The sequence below is a fragment of the Astyanax mexicanus genome, chromosome 12 (genome assembly GCF_023375975.1).
Source record: "Astyanax mexicanus isolate ESR-SI-001 chromosome 12, AstMex3_surface, whole genome shotgun sequence".
Classification (NCBI taxonomy): Eukaryota; Metazoa; Chordata; class Actinopteri; order Characiformes; family Acestrorhamphidae; genus Astyanax; species Astyanax mexicanus.
In genome coordinates, this window is record NC_064419.1 from 42,222,369 (window position 1) to 42,243,838 (window position 21,470).

A 21,470-nucleotide genomic window follows, 5' to 3' on the forward strand; every position below is an offset into this window, starting at 1 on the left:
AAAACAGCATTATGTTTGTGAAGACCTGAGAAGCGAGGGGTCGTGCAAATATTAATTTCATAACCGAGGAAGAAATAATCCCTATGGACTACAGTGCATGGTTTATTGAACATCTTGGGGACTTCCTTCGGAAAATACTGTCCCTGTTCTACTGCGCCCTGCGAACCTCCCAGCCAGCCGATAACATTTATAATGCACAACACATGGCACCGGAACGTCGGCTTGTTTGCGAAAGGTGAGGAGGGACCAGATAGGTGTCACTGCCCAGAGTGTGTCTGAGTGTAATGGCAGCCAGCCATGCAGAGCTGATTCAATTAGCGACGGCCAGTGGATGTGATGAGGTTTACATTAGCACCCAGCGGATGTATCTTTTAGCTGGGGGTGTGACAATTTTAAATCTGATCAAATGGGATACAATGGTACATCTCGAGTATACACAGGTTATAGTAACGTTTCCATTTTCAGTGTATTGGAATATTCAGATATTATATAGAACCATGACAAACATGACAAGAGCCTTTTGGATGTGGACATGATGATCAGCCTACTTAAAGTATTCTTTAGATTGGTAGAGACCTCGAGTTGCATGTAGGGTTGCAACGGTATGAGATTTTCACGGCATGATAACCGTCTCAGAAAATACCGCGGTATCACGGTTATCACGGTATCACAGTTTGTTACATATATTATTAAACTGACCCTTAAAGAAATTACAACAAAGGTTTTTTGTTCAATTAACTATTTATTGTAGAAACCTGGAACAATTATATAGATAATGTCTCCTTAAAGAAAAATAAGCTGTACACCATCAGGTGAAGGAAACCGGGTTTTTCCACTACTCTTAAGGGCATTAAGGGTGTATATAAAAATATATATATATAAATATATACACACATACACACACACATACACACACATTACACACATTACATGTCCTCTAAGAAGTAAATATCTGTATTTAAAATATTCAGTACAATTATTTAAGTTTAAATTATTTTAAATATTATTTAAAATAACTGTTGTAAACGTCCGTTTTACTGCCAAGTTGGTATATAACCAGATACTGCATAAAGAGGGGATTTATTTCTGACATGATCCTGACAATAGAGATTTCTATTTTAAGGCTTTCACAGCGAGTCTGGTTTTAACATATGAAAAACAGGCACGTCAGAATGTGAAAATGAACGCATGTAAATGAATGGCGTCTTTCACATCCAGTCCGGCCAGGACCTTTACACGGACACGTGAATCCGTCGTAGCACGCACTTCACGCCTGTACCTGCGTGCCCAAATTTCGGATAACTAAGCGCTTTTGCGAGCGCTTACCGCATGGGTTGTGCACGACTACAAAGGGATTTTATTTATGTTCAGATTAAAATTATAAACTAAACACCTACTTTGCGCTGCACAGCGGGGTGGTGTTCTTGGAGATGGGAGAACAGGTTTGAGGTATGTCCATCTTTAGCTGTGACTTTACGGCCACATTGATTACAAATCGGATAACCATCCTCGGGTGCGTTCGGCGGGTCTCTGAAATAGTCCCACACTGCTGATTTTAGTTTAGCCTTTTTTTAGGCGGATGGAGATTTGTTTATTCTGATGCACTTTCTGCTGTTCTCACCGCTGTGTGCTGAGTAGCTGAAGCGGAGCAGAGTTGCGCATGCGCGGGTGAGTTTCTCCGCTGGCTTGCGTTTTACCGGTAATAAGCAAACACACACGGTATGATAACCGTGCATTTTGATACCATGGTATACCGTGAAACCGGTTACCGCTGCAACCCTAGTTGCATGATATGGCAAAAAAATTATATCACAACATACTTCTTCCTTTCGGATGTGGATGGTACTAAGGTTGTGTCTGAAATGTAAGAAATACTGCCTGTTGCCTTGTGATTTGGTTACAGAGACCTGCATTACTAAGACTGCATTTCTGAGACAGCAAGGACAGCAAAACATGACTTCAGTTGGCTATTTCAGTTTCAGACACAGCCTAAATGAAAACACTGAAACTGGTTCATTTTGGTTATTTTAAGGTTACACGCAGAGATGGATGATATGCATGTAACATCACTATATCAATATAATTTACACAGTATTTGTTTGACAGCTCAGAAGTTAAAGTGGACTCTCTAAACTGTTGAAATGGATATATCCTTTAGGCAGTAATAATTGGTAATAAATGGTGTGTTTTTACCTTTAGTGATTTATATGAGACTTGTATGTGTGTGTTCACAGATCCTTTAGGTCTACAGTACTGTGGTCTTGCTATCTGTAATAGAGTTATAAGCCCAAATATATATTATGACCCAACCCATAACACATCATAATACCACGCAGATCTACATAAAAATTTCTAAAAAATATCTGGTGTGTAAAATATAAGGCTTTAATTAATATCTTACAATGACTATTTGTGCTCCACCACTAACATTCTACTTCTAAGTCCCACACCCCTCTTTGACCTCTCTTGGATATCAGAATAAATATAATACTTAATTAACACTTACCAGCCCCCCTAAGAGTGCTGCGTGATATGACAGGCATCTTTATCAGCCCCCTGCTGTGTCAGTAACGTCACAGTGACCTAAACAGCCATAGTGGGCTTCTTCACAAGCAGGCAACTCAATTCAAATGGACAGGTTAGCTGAGAACATTCAAGCGCTGAAGGCCTCTCTTATCAAAATGTTTGCAGAACTGTGAAAGGTTGTTTCACAAGCTTCAAAAAGCTCTACTGATCTCCACATGCTGACAAAGAGAACATACTCAAGGTATCCATTCACTTGTAAATAAACATGACCCTACTGCTGGACGAAGCTTGAGCCGTCCAATTAAGCTCCAATGGGAATGTTCATGGTCACGTACTAGCCTGGTTTGGGGGAGTAAAAAACAAAAAGCCAGTTTTTCTGCGCTGCCAATCAATCAAATACCAACCCAGTGCCCAGAGAGAGAAACCTACCCAATTTACCTGGTAATAATCCTCAAATTCAGAAAGCGTGAAATGGCAGAGCAACTCATGCAAATGCCGGGTTGTCAGATTTGCTTGCAGTTTGATAGGATGTTAAAACATGACCACACAGAAGTGTAAGCATAGCATGAGCTAAGACACATCGACCGCACAGATTCCTAACATTTTTTTGGTGCCAAGTTGTACCTTTCAGAAGTGGCTTAGAGAAACACATGACTTCAAGACACTTTAGAAAGCTGACATTTTCTGACAGGCCTGGCCATAATCGGCAAGGCTAAAGTGTGTGTGGGGGGTCAGTAGCGGTAATGAAAGTAGGTGGTAAAAGCTTCTGTTAAAACTTCTACCTAATTGGTACAATCGTGCACAGCCACACTGGCTCTGGCCCCATGCTGAAAGCTTCACAAAAGGCCTGCACTAAAGAAAAAAAGAACAGGAAAAAAAACTGGGTGAGGTCCAAGAGGGCCCGAGGTCAGCTGATTTTCACTGTAATTCTGGACAGGCAGAGGAATGAATGGTTAGATAACAGGCTTCTTCAGCCTCTGTGCCAAATCAGGCCCAGGCCACGAGGAGTTATCAATGGAAACCTGATCTAAACTGCATTTTGGGAGCACCATTGGGGTTAATGCCAATGAGCGATCAATAAATTGATGGCACTACAAATTAAATGCTGAACTCTTAATTGTAATGAAGAGCTGTCAGTTAAAGTATATGTGATACTTTTTCAGCACGCTATGAATGAGTACTGTCCAATCTGCATGCTAAAAGCATCTGACACTTGTCTAAAACAAGTGTCAGCAATTCAGGCAATTTTTAAAAGATTCTTTATGTGGTTTCTGACAATGAAAGACATAGTGCTATCTAAGAAATTAGACAAAAATGCGTCATAGTTTGTTCAAGCCAATGACTAGAAAAACATGGGCAAACGTATACATCTTATTCCCATCTATTCTATAGAAATTAAGCCAAACCAGTATCTGGCTTAAGCACCAGATTTGTCCAGTACGTGTAATTAATGTAATTCAATCCATCAAATTAGGGTAACTGAACTTAGCTCTGATTGCTCTGATTGCTCTGTTGGCTCGGTTTACCACAGAAACAATCCAAAGCTACAACAGCTCAGTTTAACCCCTGAGTTGCTGCAAGACAGTCAGCACACACTGGTAACAATAAAAAAGTATTAAACAGTATTTTACTCAGTTCAAACCTGACAATAAAATGTGACATGAGCAATGTCCAAAACCAGTATTAATATTATAGTTCACCATGCCTTAACTACACTAACATTAGCTGACTGGCTAACAAGTAATTATTGCAGAGTGCAACCAATAGAATGACTCACTGGACTTAACCGTGACACACTTGCCTTAAACTGCATCAGGCAATTTCAATCAGATTTGTTTATATTGTTTCTGACAATGGATGACATAGTATTATCTATTAAAAAGTTTGTCCAAGCCAAGCTGCCTGGTGGGATATAGCCTTTATAAAGCTTTCAGTGCTTGTCAGCCAAATAAGCTTTGTAACAAACCACATCTCAACTACATTTGGAATAAAGGAGGGAAAGAGTAAACACTTCCTTGCCTTTTATTCCATTAAGAAATAGAACAGAAAATCTCCAGTTTAAAAAAGCTAAAGCCTCTGAACTCCATCAGAAACTATGGAAACAAAACTATTTGAAACTAAATAAATAAGTACTCCAAACAGGCAGATGATTAGAGTCTGATTACTTCATTTATAAGAAGTAGCTTTAGCCTATTAGCTAAACATCATACACATCGTGCAGGGGTGCTCCTGGCTGGGTCATGGAAAAGCCAGCACTTTGGAGGTGGCTGGAGTTGTAAAAGCACAGCGCCAGTATATGGGGGTGACTGGGCTGGCTGTTTATAAACCTGAAACCTTAAACTAGTGCTTCCTTCCCTGCAAGGACTCGACCCCCAGAATCAGAGGGGAAGAGCAGGAAGCAGCAGGTTGACTTCCTCCGTCTTCTTCAGAGCAAAGCACTGCCATCCTGTTTGGGCATCCGCTCCTCTTGAAGAGCCCAGCTGGGGCTGAGGACTCAACACCAGCTGGATTGGGTGGAGGTGGGGGGGAGCAACTTTCTCAGCAACTGGTGCACAATAAAGCAGAGGGGGGGTAAGCGGAGAGCAACTGACCTGTTGAATTAGGTACATATGCCTGGCTCTCGGCTTGCTTGCTCTACCACAGAACATAAACATGACAAATCCAATTAAGCTGACGTGACTGTGGAGAGGGAGAATGAGGGATCGGTGCAACTTTTACCCGGTATTTAAAGCTGTTTTTTCATTACAGGTCTCATTCACCATTCTGATTTCAGATCTGATTTGTGTCTTGACGGTTCACATTCATAAGTTTGAGTAATCTAGATTTGAAAAAATCGTGTATTGCTTCCATCACTAACTGGTGCCTACAAGAAAAACGGTGTACAAAATCTTATATGGTGGCTCACATTTTGCATGCACAAGAATCGGACACATATTTAATGTAGTCTGATTTCAAATGATCAAATTTGATATATTAACACAGCACTGAAAAAATCAGATGGGTCACATTAAAGCAAACTATTTTTTTGGGGTTTTTTTTTCTCCTCAAATCTCTTGAGCCTGGTAGTGTGAACCTAACCTAATACAAGCAAACTGAAGCTTTGGGTCCTAGAAAATGTTAATAATGAAGTAAAGAGAAATGTAAAACGTCTATATTTCTCCCATTCGGCCCACAACAAGAAGCAGTAGATGTGAACTTTACCATCATAAAAGTCAAAAGAAAGTTCCAAAGCCCTTAACTGATGTTTTGAAGCCCCTTCAGAGGCAGAAGTGACTGTTTGATGTGGTTCACAAGGTCCAGTGAGGCAAGATCACATTACTTTCCTCGAAGAGACTGCTGTTGATCGGATCTGAGCTAACCTCATCTCTGCAAATAAGCAAACTTTACAAGAAAAGGAAAAAAAAAAATTCACTCAATCCCTTTTGGCCCATTTATGTTTGCCAATTCCTCAAGTGTGCACACAACATAAATGGCAGCTAGCACTTTTTAAACAGCATAAAGATATAATAACATTTTAAATATCATGTCTTTGCCAGTCGGAAAATCATCTCAGTCTGAGAGTGTTGGTCCTAGAACTGTGCATTCAATCACCCACTGGCTGTTATGTCAATTCTTTGTGTAATTATTGCCCCTTTCTTTCACTATATGATAATGTGACATTTTCACTGTGTGGACAGCTTAAAGTGTCCTTGAGGAATCAACAATGCAGCAACTGAGCATACACAATGTGAATGCTGAGCGTTTAAATTTAAATTCTGTATGAATTAAAAAGCATCTGGACATTTATCTGTAGCATAATAATAGTCAAACAGCTGTAGGAGGTGTTTTAATGGCTTCCCTGAGAAACGCAGGCCAATCAGGTTCAGGATACGTGTGCGTATGGGGCTTTGAGCAGATCAAGTCCCAGAGGCCTCTGTTATTGTTTGCTTGGGGTTGAGGGACAGTCTCTTTCATTACCTGCTCTGAGACACAATCACACAGCTGGACTTGACACGTCTGAGGGGGGGCAAAGCACTGCTAGCAACGACGGCTAAGATCGTTTTCATCCGATGTGTGAACAGGCGTCTCACTTAACGTATGTAATCACAGGCTGAGGGCATCTTGATGAGAAGAAGCTGTCACACTTGTCTGCTAAGAGTGGTTTCACTGGAGTTTGTTCACTTTCACACACTAATGGCAAAGGCCTTTGGACAAGGAAATCCAGACACCCTTCTACAATGGAAACAAGAATGTAAGCACAATGATTTCTGATTTTAAAAAATATTGCGAGTCTAATTATGCTCTTCTTTAAGTAACAGGAAGTTGTTAAAATGACAATCTGTAAGTTTTGAGCATTTGGGGATTTTGGGGACAGAGCATGTGGAAGATTTTAATGCATGTAAATGTAAATAAACTGCTGTGTGAAATTCTGTGTTTTTGAGTATACTGCTTTGTTCTTTTCGTTCACTTACAAAATTTTGTTTAAATGTAGAGAGCAATTACATCCAACAAAGCTAACAGACAATTCTTTTTTTAGAATTCATATATTAGACACTGCAGGGATGTTGTGCCAGTACAATAATAATACTATTACATCAAAATATTTTGTCCCCACCCAACGAATATTACTGCGTCTTAGGAACTAGTGCTTTAAAATGTTATGACAATAAAACAGTATCATCATCATATTGCTCCTCTCTAGAAATACTCCTAAATTTTGATTCAGTTAACTGTTTAAAAACTGAATGACCTGTAGAAACAAACTCCTTCCTCCAAGGTCTGAACTCAATGCTGAACATTAAATCCAGAGGCACTCTAAAAAAGAAAAGGCCTGGTGGGAACAATCACTATTGGCATTCAGGGCCTTTTGATGGATGATAGACTTATGAACTCAAGACAGCGACAACAAAGGATGTCTCTCCAGCTGATTCTACTACTCCCAACAGGTCAAAAAAAAAAAAAGGGAACAAGGGCATTCTCAAACTCCCTCACGCCCTATACAGAAGCATCACTATTCCATACAAAACGCATCCAGCAAATGTGTGAAAACAAACTCATTTAACCAAGCCAAGAAGATGCCATGAGCTGCTCAGCACCATCACAAAGCTCTTACAGCCCCTGCGCTAAACAGCGCAATGTGATTAAGGAGGACTGGGCCAAGACTGATTTATTTATTTTTTAGGACTGTGAGGGTACCAACATCTCACTGGCATGTATATAAATCCTCTCAAAACTTCAAATCCTCCTCTGATGCTGTTAAATCTGTCCGCACAGATCAATGGGCTTTGCACCAGGACCAGACCTCTGCGCTGATGTGCCATGCTGCCGGGCATGCACAGTGGAATGTACAGTATAGCACAATCATACCCTATAATTCAACAGATTTTCGTCTTAAGGCCATCTATATAAATGCAAACTATAACCAGTTTTATTATTCTTCTGATCTCAGCTCGAGAGAAGCGATGTGATGCAAATCAGAGCAAGAACATACATGCCAGGTTTCAGAGTAAAGATTCCTGCAACTGCTTACCCTTTCTTTACTGCAGTAGAATTGAGATAAGAGTTGCTATTACTGCTGTTTAGTGACATCAAACTGCAGTTACAAAGATAAGTGTGCTTTTTACTAAATGAACACCACTCCTGATCAGAACTCAGAATAAAGACGCTTAAGCGCTGGATAGCTCCTTCATGGAGAAGAAGATTGTATCATCTTATCCTCTAGGACGGATAACAGACACTGGGATTTAAAGCCAAGATTTATTATCTGATTGACCACCAGTGATACTAAGACAAGCTTTTGTGACTGGAGCAAAGAGATATGAGACAGAGGAGAGGCAGCAGGGCGTGATTACCTGCATAAGCCAAAAGGTCCCAGACCTAGTCACAGTTCTATTACTGCGACCCCCTATGCTCTGAAGGTTTCTCAGTATTTCCATCCATGGTCCAAGCTCAATTAGCTGTAGGGATTTCCGCAATGTGAGGTCCACTAATAGAACTTCAAGGGAACTGTGGCTTAAAAGGGATTTTGGACACAACTAAAAATATCAATGAGCAATAACAATTTCATAAGGACCTATGACTATAATTCCATATAACCCTACAGCTATATGTGTACAGCAGAACACTGTACATTATGGCATCACAATATTGAAATAAATTACACTGAAATAATATATTCAGCAGCCCCACTGTACACTGTCTCTACCAGTAAAGATTACCTTAGCACTACAAAGATGATTCAGGGAAAGTGGATCCTGGATCAGGTGTGTGGAGGGCAGTGTTATTCCAGGGCTTTGGTGTCCAACCATATAAAAATCTTGTACTTGGTTAAGGAGTTGAATCAGATGTGTCAGTAACTTGGAAACCACAAAAAATGTACAAAATGAGGAGTTTCCAAGACCCAGACTGTGGGAACTTCTGACATATCTGACCATCAAAGGTTCAGAGACAAATATACAAGTGTCTCTAAAGGTCACAAAACTTCATTGTTGCTTAGCTACCATATAACCCACCCTAAAACTTTTGAAACCAAATGACTGTTAATGAACTCATTGACAAAGAGTTTTAAAAACCTTACTAGCTACTTAACCTAGTCAAATTACCATCAAGTCATTCAGTAAAGCATCAATAAACTACATAAGGCAGGCATTAGCCAGATTCCTGTGTTCTACTGTTAATGAGCTGAGCTGAAAGAAAAGCTGCCAGCGTGGAATAGCTAAATTATCTGGCCCACAAACAAACAAACAGGAAACTGAACAACAATAATAAAATTTACAGTAGTCAACTACCAAAAAAATAATTAATCGCAGCCCTACTAAGTTCCTCAAACACACATATACACACAGCAAAAGGGGATGGGACAAAATAGTTGTTGACTAATCGACTAATCAGAAACAAAATCGACTATGAGTAGCTGACTACGAAAAAAAATTATTAATCGCAGCTCTACTCAGTTATTCAAACATACACAAAACAAAAGGGTATGGGAAAAACAGCCTTGAATAATCGACTAATTAGACAATTAATCAACAGAGTAGTCGACTACCAAAAAAGAACATTAGTTGCAACCCTACTCAGTTCTACACACACACACACACAGGACAAAATAGTCATTGACTAATCGACTAATCAGAAAAATAATCGATAGAGTAAGTTAGTCGACTAGCAAAAACAATTCATTAGTCGCAGCCCTACTAAGTTCCTCAAACACACATATACACACAGCAAAAGGGGATGGGACAAAATAGTTGTTGACTAATCGACTAATCAGAAACAAAATCGACTATGAGTAGCTGACTACGAAAAAAAATTATTAATTGCAGCTCTACTCAGTTATTCAAACATACACAAAACAAAAGGGTATGGGAAAAATAGCCTTGAATAATCGACTAATTAGACAATTAATCAACAGAGTAGTCGACTACCAAAAAAGAACATTAGTTGCAGCCCTACTCAGTTCTACACACACACACACACACACAGGACAACATAGTCATTGACTAATCGACTAATCAGAAAAATAATCGATAGAGTAAGTTAGTCGACTAGCAAAAACAATTCATTAGTCGCAGCCCTACTCAGTTCTTTAAACACACATACACACAGCAAAAGAGGATGGGAGAAATTAGTTGTTGACTAATCGACTAATCAGAAAAATAATCGACAGAGTACTCGAATACCAAAAAAAACATTAGTCTTAGCCCTACTCAGACTTCTCACACATTCAGCAAAACAGATAGAGAAATAGGTTACACACGCTTAAACAGACAGCGGAAAGCAGCAGCAGCAGCACTTTCACCACCAAAAAAGATGAAAAATAAACTTTACCGACTGCAGGAAAGTCAGGGTCCGCACATAATCCCGCTCCGTGTTCAAAATCTCGTTCAGCACGCAGAGTCTCAGGCGGTGCTGGCGGTCCGAGTCTTTGGTTTGCTCCGCGGTTTCTTGGGGACTGTCCTCCTCCATGTTTCCCACCTTTAAGCCGGGAGCCCCTCTTTCCTCACACGGCGAGGCAAAAACACACTCAATTCCACAGAGAGAGAGAGAGAGAGAAACGATAGATAACCGCTAACTAGCTACCAAACAAAAGCACGTAAAAACGCCTGTATGTGTGCGTTTGGGTTTGTTTTCAGTCCATGTCGGCTGGCATGTGTGTGTGGCAGCCACGACCACACACACAAACACAACACACACAGGAGGAGGATACGACAGTTATCTAGTTAGTTAGGTAGGTAGCTCAGGTGTGTAGATAGATTAAAAAACACCAGCTTTCAGTCAGCTTTAGCAAAGTTAGCTAAAGTAGTTAAAAAACTAGTTAAAGCACAGGTAAAGCGCGGTTAAAGCCCCGCACGCGCGTGAGTTCAGTCCGAAGTGTCCGTTAAAACCGTTACAAGCTGGTTATTATTTAAAATGTGAAAATGTGCTAAAAAGAAATAACGGCGCGTGCAGCTGTGGGTCTCCGCGTGCCTCTCCTTCTCTCTGTGCGCGTGCCGGGGGTCCGTCCCGCCGTCCAGCTCTCAGAGTGACTGACCGACCCTCCTCTGCTCCTCTCTGGAGGAGAAGCTCGCCTCGCGTCCTCTGCTCCTCTTCTCCGGTCCTCTACCTCCTCCTACTGCGGTTCACTGAGCTTCAGCAGAGAAGAGCTAACCGGGCTAAGTCATGGTAAACTTTCTAGCTAACTAGCTAGTTAACGCTAGCTAACTAACTGTTAGCTTACTGCTAACAACTGCTAACTAGCGCTTCCACCACCACCAGCAGCAGCACAGCAGCAGCACAGCTCTGCTCAGCTCAGCCGCAACTAGTCGCAGCTGTGAAGTTGTGAGAGAGAGAGAGAGAGAAGGGGTGAGACGACGTGAGACGACGCTGGTGGTGAGAGAGAGTAAGTTAAATCAGCCAGCCACTGACTGAGGCAGGAGTGAGTGAGAGTGTGAGTGTGAGAGAGAGTGAGAGAATCTCAGATAACGTTATCCCTTCTCCTGAGGCTGAGAACTATTGTCAATAGCCTGTCGATACAATGTATCTAGCTACAATGTATCACGATACAGAGGTTTCGATTCGATAAATTGCGCTACAGTAAACAAGACTATATAACGTTATGGGCCATTACACCGAATAGGTGCCATTTGCTTGTTTCTAACACTTCCAAATTCTGAATCTAAAAGCACATACAGCTCTGGAAAAAATATTAAGAGAACACTTCATTTCCTGAATCAGTTTCTCTGATTTTGCTAAAATATTTTCATTTGCCAAATTCCAAATGAAAATATTGTCATTTAGAGCATTTATTTGCAGAAAATGAGAAATGGCTGAAATAACAAAAAAAAAAGATGCAGAGCTTTCAGATCTCAAATAATGCAAAGAAAACAAGTTCATATTTATAAAGTTTTAAGTGTTCAGTAATCAATATTTTGTGGTGTTACCCTGGTTTTTAATCACATTTTTTTCCTCCACCAGCCTTACACACTGTTTTTTTTTTAAGTAGTATCTTTTTTTTTCCAGAGCTGTATATTTTACTATTCAAATCATAGTACTGGTCAATCTCAAGCAGCTTCTATAAGCTTTTGTCTATTTTATATACAGTAACTTAACAAGGTTCTGAGTTTGTATAAAATAATAGTAAACGAAAAAAATGTAACATCAAAAAACTAAAGTGCAGCATATTTTGTACATGCATATAAACTAAAAAATAGACTTCTTTCTAGAATATTACTATTATCATGATATGGAGGTTTTTCATTGTGTCAGATATGTTTGTGATATTATTGTGTGCAATATGGCACACCCCTACCATCATCTACATAAAATCTAAATAAAAAGAAAATTCTGCTGCTTATCCTGCCAGAGTAATGTGATCTGAAAAAAGATCCAGCAGAAGTTTTGGTTCTAAATGCTCCAAAGTCTGTTAGCAAATCTTTGGATGTATTTTTTTAGTAACAATTGATACTGTGTTTTTTGAGAATATATACAGTATTGCAAAATTATGCAGTCTAAAATACCACGTGTCATTAGTATGACACTTCATTCCAAAAGTCTGTTACGCAAACACACCAAAAACAAGGGTACAACTGTTCCCAGCCAGACTTACAAAAAGTACATGTGATGATACATTTCTTAACATATACATTGCATGGGTAATATAATGTATTCTATGAAATTTATTGAGAGGGATTTCCATTCAGACTACAGCTACTAAAAATACTGTTTTCAACAGCTGTAGGTAAACATCTCAGATCCACCTTGTAATGCTTATCCAATCACAAGTTTACATCAGACCTAGTCAATGAGGAATAAAAAGCCAACATTTTTAGCTATAGAATTCTAAATGCAGCTGATCCAGACAGGAAGGCCCAAATGTTCCTGTAGATGCTAATTTTACGAGCCTCCTGGGGATAAAAAGAAAAGTGCTTACTCTGCACACTCCAGTGCTAATCTGCTCTGCTGCCAGTTCGATAATGTATGTACTTTAGAGTGCGTCCCCAGGCCAAATGGATAATACACTGAAATATACTGTATCCAGTTTATTTTCCATATTCATAGAGTCTCAGTGTGTGATTAGCGATGCACAATAATCTGAGGACGCAGAAACACGAGGACTGAAGAAGGGCTTGGTGGTGATCTGGGCACATCCTGTGCTGAGAGCTGCTGGCATCACCTGATGAGAAACTGCCGCTGTCAAAACCCATCCACATCCTGTTTACACAGAGAATAGACAGTAAAACAAAGAGATCAGTTAACACACAGGCAGGCACACAGTGTTACCACACTAACCAACCAATCATAGACTCCACCAAGTCACAGGACAGAGTATGAGAGATTATTCAGAATGAACTATTTTAATGAACTAAACTAAACTAAGTTTCAGTTAAGTTTTTTTTGTTTAGAATCTGGACAAAAGCCTGGTTGATTGTAGGTTGATAGGTTGATATAAATTAGGATTAATATTTGGTTCTGAATAAGCTAAGTAACCAGTATATTTGTCTGTTTGTCTTGTGTTCAGGGGGAAGCACATCATCTGTAGACAGACTCCATCTAGTGACAAATCTGGTGCATCACCCGCAGTGCTCAGATCAGCTCTTCACCTGCTGTTGCTGTTTACTTTAAAATGTTATGTGAACAGTGTCATGTGGATATATTTGCTTAGAGAATTTTATTACAGAGATAAAAAGCAGATTCGAGCAACAAGGTAAGAGGGATACCTTTTCATTTATAGATTTATTATAAGTTAGAGGTTAAACTACTACAATCAATATAGACTACATACATAAGTATAATGCTTTTTATTTCATACCTCAGTTCAAATATATGGATTTTGCAAATGTCACAATTGGGATGCAACAATTATTCAAAAATTGCAAAATTGCAAAAAGCACTTTTATTTTTGGAAAAAATAAGGGGGACAATAATTTATATAGAACAATGGCCAAATTTATTCATATTGTGCTTTGTTGGTATGTCTGCTTGGATTTTAAAAATGTTAAGTGTTCTAGAAAAATAGTTTTAGTTTATGATTCTTTTGGGAAAAAAAGATAAAATTAAAAGTACAGTTATGGTTTTTAACGTATGCAATCAATAAAAAAACGTTGCAAAAATTAATGTAAATCTGCAAAAAAATGTTTGGTTCTAGCCATTTTTTTCATTTATGTGAATCCCTAACATAGAGTTCCCTGTTGGAAATTTGTTTTTTCACGTATGTTTTAAACTAAATATTCAGATTTTCTCTTTTTTATATACTTAGTCGTTTTGTGACATTAATGGCCTATTGTTGGACCTTTTGCATAGTGACTTTTAACAGCAATCAAGCCCTGTGAATCACACCTCACATAATTGATGAAAACTTTGACCTGCTCCTCCGTGCAGACTTGTTTTAATACTATGACATTTCGACTATAATCTTCTAATTTCGGGTCCTGCCACAGTAGCTGGGTGTAGTTCAGACTTGACATTTTAAAATTTTAAATGACTTCTTGTTGAGGCATTCTAATGAGGACTTGTCTGGGTGCTCTGGATCATTGCTGTTCTTCATGACCCTGCAGATCTGCAGCGTGGGTTCAGAAGGCCTCAGGGTGAATCATGAACACTGATATTAGCCTTTAGAAAGTGTTTTTTTTTTTTTTTTTTTAAGTTTACCATACTAATGGTGAGGGGGTTTTGACAGGATGGCAATTCATAATATTCCACCATTTTTCCACATTTTTGTTAAAGTAGTTTGGTGGAGCTCTTAGAATCCTTCAGACTAATAAGTGTAAACATGCTTGTTTGTTTAGCAGATTACTCCAGCAGCTCACTCTATCCCACTGTAATTGGATTCAGTTCACTTGAGGGCAATTACTTTTTGACACCTCAGGGCTGCCCGCATATTTAATTACCTCACACTCAACAACTGACAAAGCCGCAAATGTGGCTCCCCATTACTTTCCACTGCAACACGCAACATACACAGAACAGATTTAGCATCAGTGTTGAGAACGGATGAATGTGTTCTTACAGTTGCGGTTTTTGCCATGTGACCACTTAGTCATCCATGCTGTATATTTATTTATTTAGCTACTGGCTGATTATTTTAAATGACATTTCCAGGAATACAGCAGTTAGTTGTAATTGTTGACTATGATATATAAGAATAAAAAATAGATACTTAAAACTACTGTAGAGTGTAGTACTGATTGCAGCTCAGCAGTGCTGGTATAGGCATTGGTTGCTAAGTAGTGGCTAGGTGGCTGCTAAGGTGTTGCAAGCTGTTTAGCTGTTGGATTCATGGTTGCTAGGGTACAGCAATGGATTGTAAGGTAGTTAATAAAGTTTGCTACATTGATGCTAGTGTGGATATGTTTTATGCTATAGCTGTAACATTAGTAGGTGTCATTAGTTGATTAGTGAAGAGGAGTCATTAAATTAATCAACTGATTCTTTCTAATCATTAACCACATATAAACTGTTTCTCACCTTCTAAATCTATTGTTTTCTTTAATACTTCATTAATATTCTTCACTAACAATTATTTTCTCTTCTAGTATCTTTTCTATTATTTATTTTACTATTTTTTAATACATTTGTTATTCTAAGAGCCATATATAGATCCAAAAATTAGTCTATATAAAGCGTTTTTTGTGTAAAAAAATGTCAAAAAAGAAAGGATGAATTGATTATTCGAATAAACTGATTTCTTTAAAAATGGAGGAATGGTTGATATAGTGTTATTTAATGCAAGAACACAATTCTAGAAAATAATCATTACTCGCAGAAGAATTTTTCTTTTTAATGTAATGTACCTCTCTTCCTACCAACAGTTACCATTTGAACTATGTGAATTCTGCTATCCTCTACTCAAGATGGCTATGACGCTCCTGTTGGTGGCACTGTCCTGGACATTACTTCATTCCCGCTGCCAGTGTAACACTCTAAACAGTGTAGATCTGGAGACACCAGACTCCATGAAAACCTGGGTCATCACCCGCAGCTCTCCCTGCAGCACCACGTGTGGCCTGGGCCTCCGCATCCAGGAGCTCTGCCCTCTGGAAGCAGACAAGGTCAGCGGTACAGGCTGCCAGGTCCGCCAAGTCCAGTGCCTGGACAGCTGGCAGTGTGGTCTTCAGACTCAAACTGCTGCAGTGGGACAGCGCCTGGAGCTGGGCTGTCTGGAGGAAGTCATGGAGACCATGGGTTTATTCGCGTTTGTGGTGACTTGGCGTTACGCTCGAGGCATCATTACTACAGATGATAGCTTGTTCGTTAGATATGACGTCCCAGGACTGGACAAAGTGGTCCTGGACCCTGTAAAAGAGAAGGATGCTGGGACGTACCGCTGTGACGTGCAGGACACCTCCTACCACAGAGTGAAGAGGATGTATAAAGGAGTGAAGGTTTTATCTCCACACGTCTTCAGCTTGGACTTCACTCAGGGATTGAGACAGTGGGAGAAACCCCACAGCCTGTGGCCAAATGTAACTCTGGTCACTGGGAAACTGTACCCCACCAGTACTGTCCTGAAAACAGTGCTAGTCAGCTTGGCCATATCCTTCAGCATAGCTGTGATCACCTTCCTTGGACTCCTGACTTTTTCTTACTGGAAAAAAAAGTCAAAGAGCAGCACAACTTCACCTAAACCTTTAGAAAACCAACTCTGACCAATTCACTACCTGCTCTGCATCTGTTCTGTGCATATGGCAAATAAAGTGCATGTGATCAATACAGTTTGTACAGTGTATTGTTTTCTATAGACATTTTCAAACCCACAATAAAAATTTTTTATTCACAACAATATTCTGTGATTAATCAGGATTAAACCCTTGATTTAAATAGTTTAAACAATTTTCAGACACAGAATCTTAAAACAGTCAACATTTTTAACAGATAAACAGAGGAGGGAGGAAGGGGTAAGAGAGTGGAGATTTAATCCACACTAAAGCATAAATAAAACATATTCTACTTTCTAAGCTCAACAGTAGCAACACCATGTTTACATTACTAAATAAAACCACTAATTTAGGATGTACCTAGGATATAAAACATTTTCATAGCTCCTGGCTCCACCTTCTACTAGAGCATATAAAAAAATAGAATATCATTGAAAAGTTACTTTATTTTAGTAATTTTGAATAACCTCAGAGAAATTTTTAAACAGTTTGATCTATTAAGAGTGATCTATTTTAAGTGTTTATTTCATTAATTGTTGATAATTATGGCTTACAGCCAATAAAAACCTAAAAATCAGTGTCTCAGAAAATAAGCCCTGTGTTGTATGAAGTCCAAAGTCAGTGCAGTATTTTTTTGTGTATTTCATTTTCCAGCAGGACACACTGCACACACTGCCAAAAGCATCAACAATAAAATAAATGTAAAAAAAGCTCAAAATAGATAACTATGTGTGTAATACATCTATATGAGTTTGACATTTTGAACTGAATTACTGAAATAAAGTAACTTTTCAATTATATTAATTTTTTTGAGATGCACTACTATACACCCAGTACACTACTACTATTTGTGTACTGGGTGGGTTCTTACCACATAACTCACCTCCCCTGGCTTCCTTCCCCTGTTTGTTTACTCAGCACTTTCTCTGCTGCTGAGTGAGGCTCTATGTTTAAGCACTCTATACTAAAGCACTACTATGTAATCATGCCATCCATTTGTGAACGTTGCAATTTGTAAACATTATGGAATAGTTTATGGTAATAGTTGGTAATAACTGATTGTCATAAGTAGATGTAACTATTTATAAATAGTTCTTCAAAGCTGGACCTTTCAGTTCGGCTGGACAATTTGGGTTCCAGTCCTGGATTTAGTTGTAGCTGGAAGTTATATTACCAGTTACTGTAATGCTTTGGCTACTTAGCGTCACACTTACCAAAGATTACAGACCATATTCATGCCTATTATATAATTATATAATTATATAAATGTTGAGAGAAACCATTACTCAACTATTATTCCACATTTAGGAGTGAAGTGGGGATTAGATTAGATTACATGAACATGGCATCACATTTCTATGTTCCCTAAGTTCCACTGAGCCCTTCTAACCAGGAATGAGGAATCTGAGACACTCACAAATCAATAAATAATGTCAAACTTGAGCTTCAGGCTGCTTACCTTCACACAGCGAACACAACTGCTCAATTTCATTTCACTGTGTTCACGTGTGTTATAAGCTGACATGTATACCAGTATCATAGAATGTTAAACACATATGCACCTTATCCTCAGTGCACACTTTCAATAATGCATGCTGTGTCTGTTTATTGTGTCTAATGTAATCATAGTTGTCATGTTTATTGTATTGCACTTTATGTAGTCTGTATTGTATGTATTGTTCCATGTTGCTGCATGCTTTTGGAGGGTCAGTGTATTAGAGAATTGGTTTCCAGGTACAGTATTACAAAAAAAACAAATGAGTCTTTCACGTGATCTAGTTTCTAATCATGTAAATTCTAGGAAAAATAAAAATGATTTTCAATGTTTGCGGTCCTCAAACTTTTCTACCTCATGGCCCAACCTGTTTATAATTATAAAGCAAAACACACATAGAAACAAAACAGATCACATGCTAGAGACATCACTGTCTAAAATTACACTGTCTAATGATATTTCATTTGTCTTGATCCAATTCCGCTATACATTTTTACTTGTGCTTCTGTTTGCAAAATGTTTGGAATATGAACACAACTGATCTCTGAATTTTTACAAATCCTAAATTACCTTTTTCACACAGACTACTGCCTCCCTTTGAGGATGGGCCTGCAGACCATTAGAGTGTGTTTGTGGACCACTGATTGAGAAGCCCTGGACTAGGGATGTGCCATATTGTACCGTACACAATAAAATTGCATAAAATTGGAGACGAAAAAAAAAAAAAAAAAACAGATCTTGATATTGTGATATTGCTATATTTTTCAAAACAGGCAATCTTTTGTTTTTACTGTTTGTTTATACTATGCACTATGCATGCACTAAATATGCTGAGATTTAGTTTTATGGTACATATTTGTTGTTACATTCTCTTATTTTTTACATTATTATATATACAGAATTATAATCTCAGCAAGTTACTGTTTACAAAGTTGTAGTTCTGAATATATGAAATTTATTTTTTGAAAATGTATATTTATTTTCGTTGCTGTCCAATGAAAACCAGAGTATCTCCAAAACAGCAACTTTACAGGAGAAAGAAAAAATCTTCTAAACTTTCAATGGAAGTCAATGTAAAAATGTTGAAGTACTTCTATTGGGCCGTTTATCAAGAAATTCTGTCACAATTTAAGGGACAGTTTGGCTATTCAAATTATGTAGTAAACTAAAAATCGACAAAAAGGGAGATACTTGTTTTTCATTGGACAGTGACGTTTTGTTGTAGCAGTATATTGTGACATTAATTTATAAAAATGTATTGTTTTGTCACATAAGCCAAGAAAATAATTATTGCAAAAATACTCTGGGGAAAACAGACACTTGAAGAATTCAGTTTCAGTGCACTTTGTACTTTTTTTACAGATAAAAAAAAAAGCCTGTTGACTCTTGAGACATTACACAAAACACACAACATGGTAAAATCGACTTGTGTTTTATTGAACGTTCTTTACAGGTTAATATGTGCGCTCACCACAAATACTCTCGAAAGCCAGTGAAAGGTGCTCTACGAAATGTGTAGTTCAAATCTACCAACATCTCAAACGTAATCTTAAGGCAGAGAGAGGCCCAGCTTCCTCCTCTCACAGTAGAATGCAACAATAAGGAAACCCAGGACCCATATTTACACACGATGAACGCAGGAGTACAGGGTTTAGATTAGATTTTTGCATTTTAAATAACCAGTGACTCAAAGCTGCAAACAAGATCAAGATAATCCATGACAAGTATATACTCCCACCCCCACCCCTCAAACAACACACCCAGAGATACTGTGTGAATGTAGGCTCTGGTCTGAATAAATAAGCCCCACTACTTTAACGTCTTTCATACCAAAAACCCTTTCAGACATAAATACACTGAGACCCTGTTTAGACCTGGTCACTAGATGCATCTGGAGTATCTGGATATGGTCAAACTTGCAAACCACATAGAAATGTGCAAATGTGAAGACATTTAAGACTCATTTAAAACAGCCACGTGTTATACTCCTTCCCATCTAGTACATCACCACTAAAGAGTTTCAGTCTCAACATTTGTTTTCTCAGCAGCATGGACTGCCAAAACTCTGCTAAAGTTTGATGCAAGACACCACAAACATGGCATGTAAAATTGCAAATTTTAGCAGGGAAAAAAAAAATAGAAATAAATACAAAAAATTGAGTTTTAAGGCAGCAACCATATAGCCGTGTCCCAATTCTTAAGTTGCACTTCTCAGTCAGTGTGTCAGAATAAAGAAGCTTTCATATAAAAACACCCAAAAAAAAAAAAAAAAACGCAGCTGACATTCAGAGAAATTTAAAGGACACAGCTGATGTATCCTTCCAGGGTACTAGATCACCCTCAATTCTTTACGGGAAGAGAGGAAAAAATATAAATCATGACAAATGGGCAAAAACAAGCTAGAAAATTATTCTTTTGATGCATAGTTTGTTTCAGAATTTTAGGCTTTGTAAATATTTTATTTCCAGGAAGAAATATGTTGACATCACCATGAAACCTTGTTACATTGTTCCATGTGTGTGACCAATAGGCTTCTGAGGAGGAGTCTACATAGGACAGCACTACTGAGGACCTGTCCAAGCTCTACCGCAGCCCATGCTTTAAAACTAAGTTCACAGTACAGAATGAATTTAACAACTGGTTGCCATGTAATGAACAGATTTTCCAGATATTCCATCCCACACAGAAACTACAGAGTGTTAATGCATTTGCTTAAAATCTCATCAGGGTACAATCCAGACACTACTCGCATGAAGTGACCAGGTGTAAACGAGGTCTTGGCTTTATTGCAGACATTTTAATGCATATATAAATATTCTGAAGGTCTAATCTACTTTATGTGTGTGTGTAAATAGGCAAAAACAGTCAACCAGTGTATTTGTTTTTGAACAGTCAACAACTTTGGGTGTATTACACATACATGTACAGTACAGGCCAAAAGTTTGGACACACCTTCACTTTTTCAATGCGTTTTCTTTATTTTTATGACTATTTACATTGTAGATTCTCACTGAAGGCAATAACACTATGAATGAACACGTGGAGTTTTATATACTTAACAAAAAAAAAGGTGAAATGACTGAAAACATTGTTTTATATTCTAGTTTCTTCAAAATATCCCCCCTTTGCTCTGATTACTGCTTTGCACACTCTTGGCATCATTCTCTCAATGAGCTTCAAGAGGTGGCCACCTGAAATTGTTTTCCAACAGTCTTGAAGGAAGGAGTTCCCAGAGGTGTTTATTAGCACTTGTTGGCTCTTTGCCTTCTTCACTCTGTGGTCCAGCTCACCCCAAACCATCTGGATTGGGTTCAGGTCCGGTGACTGTGGAGGTTCAG

General features: G+C 38.5%; 2 protein-coding genes across 5 annotated transcripts in view; one reads left to right on the forward strand and one right to left on the reverse strand.

Moving 5' to 3' along the window:
- Positions 1-10,799, reverse strand: part of prex1 (phosphatidylinositol-3,4,5-trisphosphate-dependent Rac exchange factor 1) — a 133,787-nt gene extending 122,988 nt beyond the window's left edge. For both annotated transcript variants that reach the window (XM_022679349.2, XM_022679348.2), the window contains exon 1: positions 10,333-10,799. In XM_022679349.2, coding sequence (XP_022535070.2) covers positions 10,333-10,470 — 138 coding nt within the window. In that variant the 5' untranslated portion in view covers positions 10,471-10,799. The remainder of the gene's footprint in view (positions 1-10,332) is intronic.
- Positions 10,800-10,817: 18 nt separating this feature from the next.
- Positions 10,818-16,692, forward strand: tmem81 (transmembrane protein 81). Of its 3 annotated transcripts, none has more exons than XM_049486175.1 (3): positions 10,818-11,419; positions 13,502-13,687; positions 15,792-16,692. In XM_049486175.1, exon 3 carries the CDS (start codon positions 15,834-15,836, stop codon positions 16,626-16,628), a length of 795 nt encoding a protein of 264 aa, XP_049342132.1. In that variant the 5' UTR covers positions 10,818-11,419; positions 13,502-13,687; positions 15,792-15,833; the 3' UTR covers positions 16,629-16,692. The 3 variants fall into 3 exon arrangements, with proteins under 3 accessions (XP_049342132.1, XP_049342133.1, XP_022535074.1); XM_049486176.1 differs by having other exon boundaries at positions 10,818-11,383; XM_022679353.2 differs by having other exon boundaries at positions 10,818-11,166.
- The last annotated feature ends 4,778 nt before the right edge of the window (positions 16,693-21,470 follow it).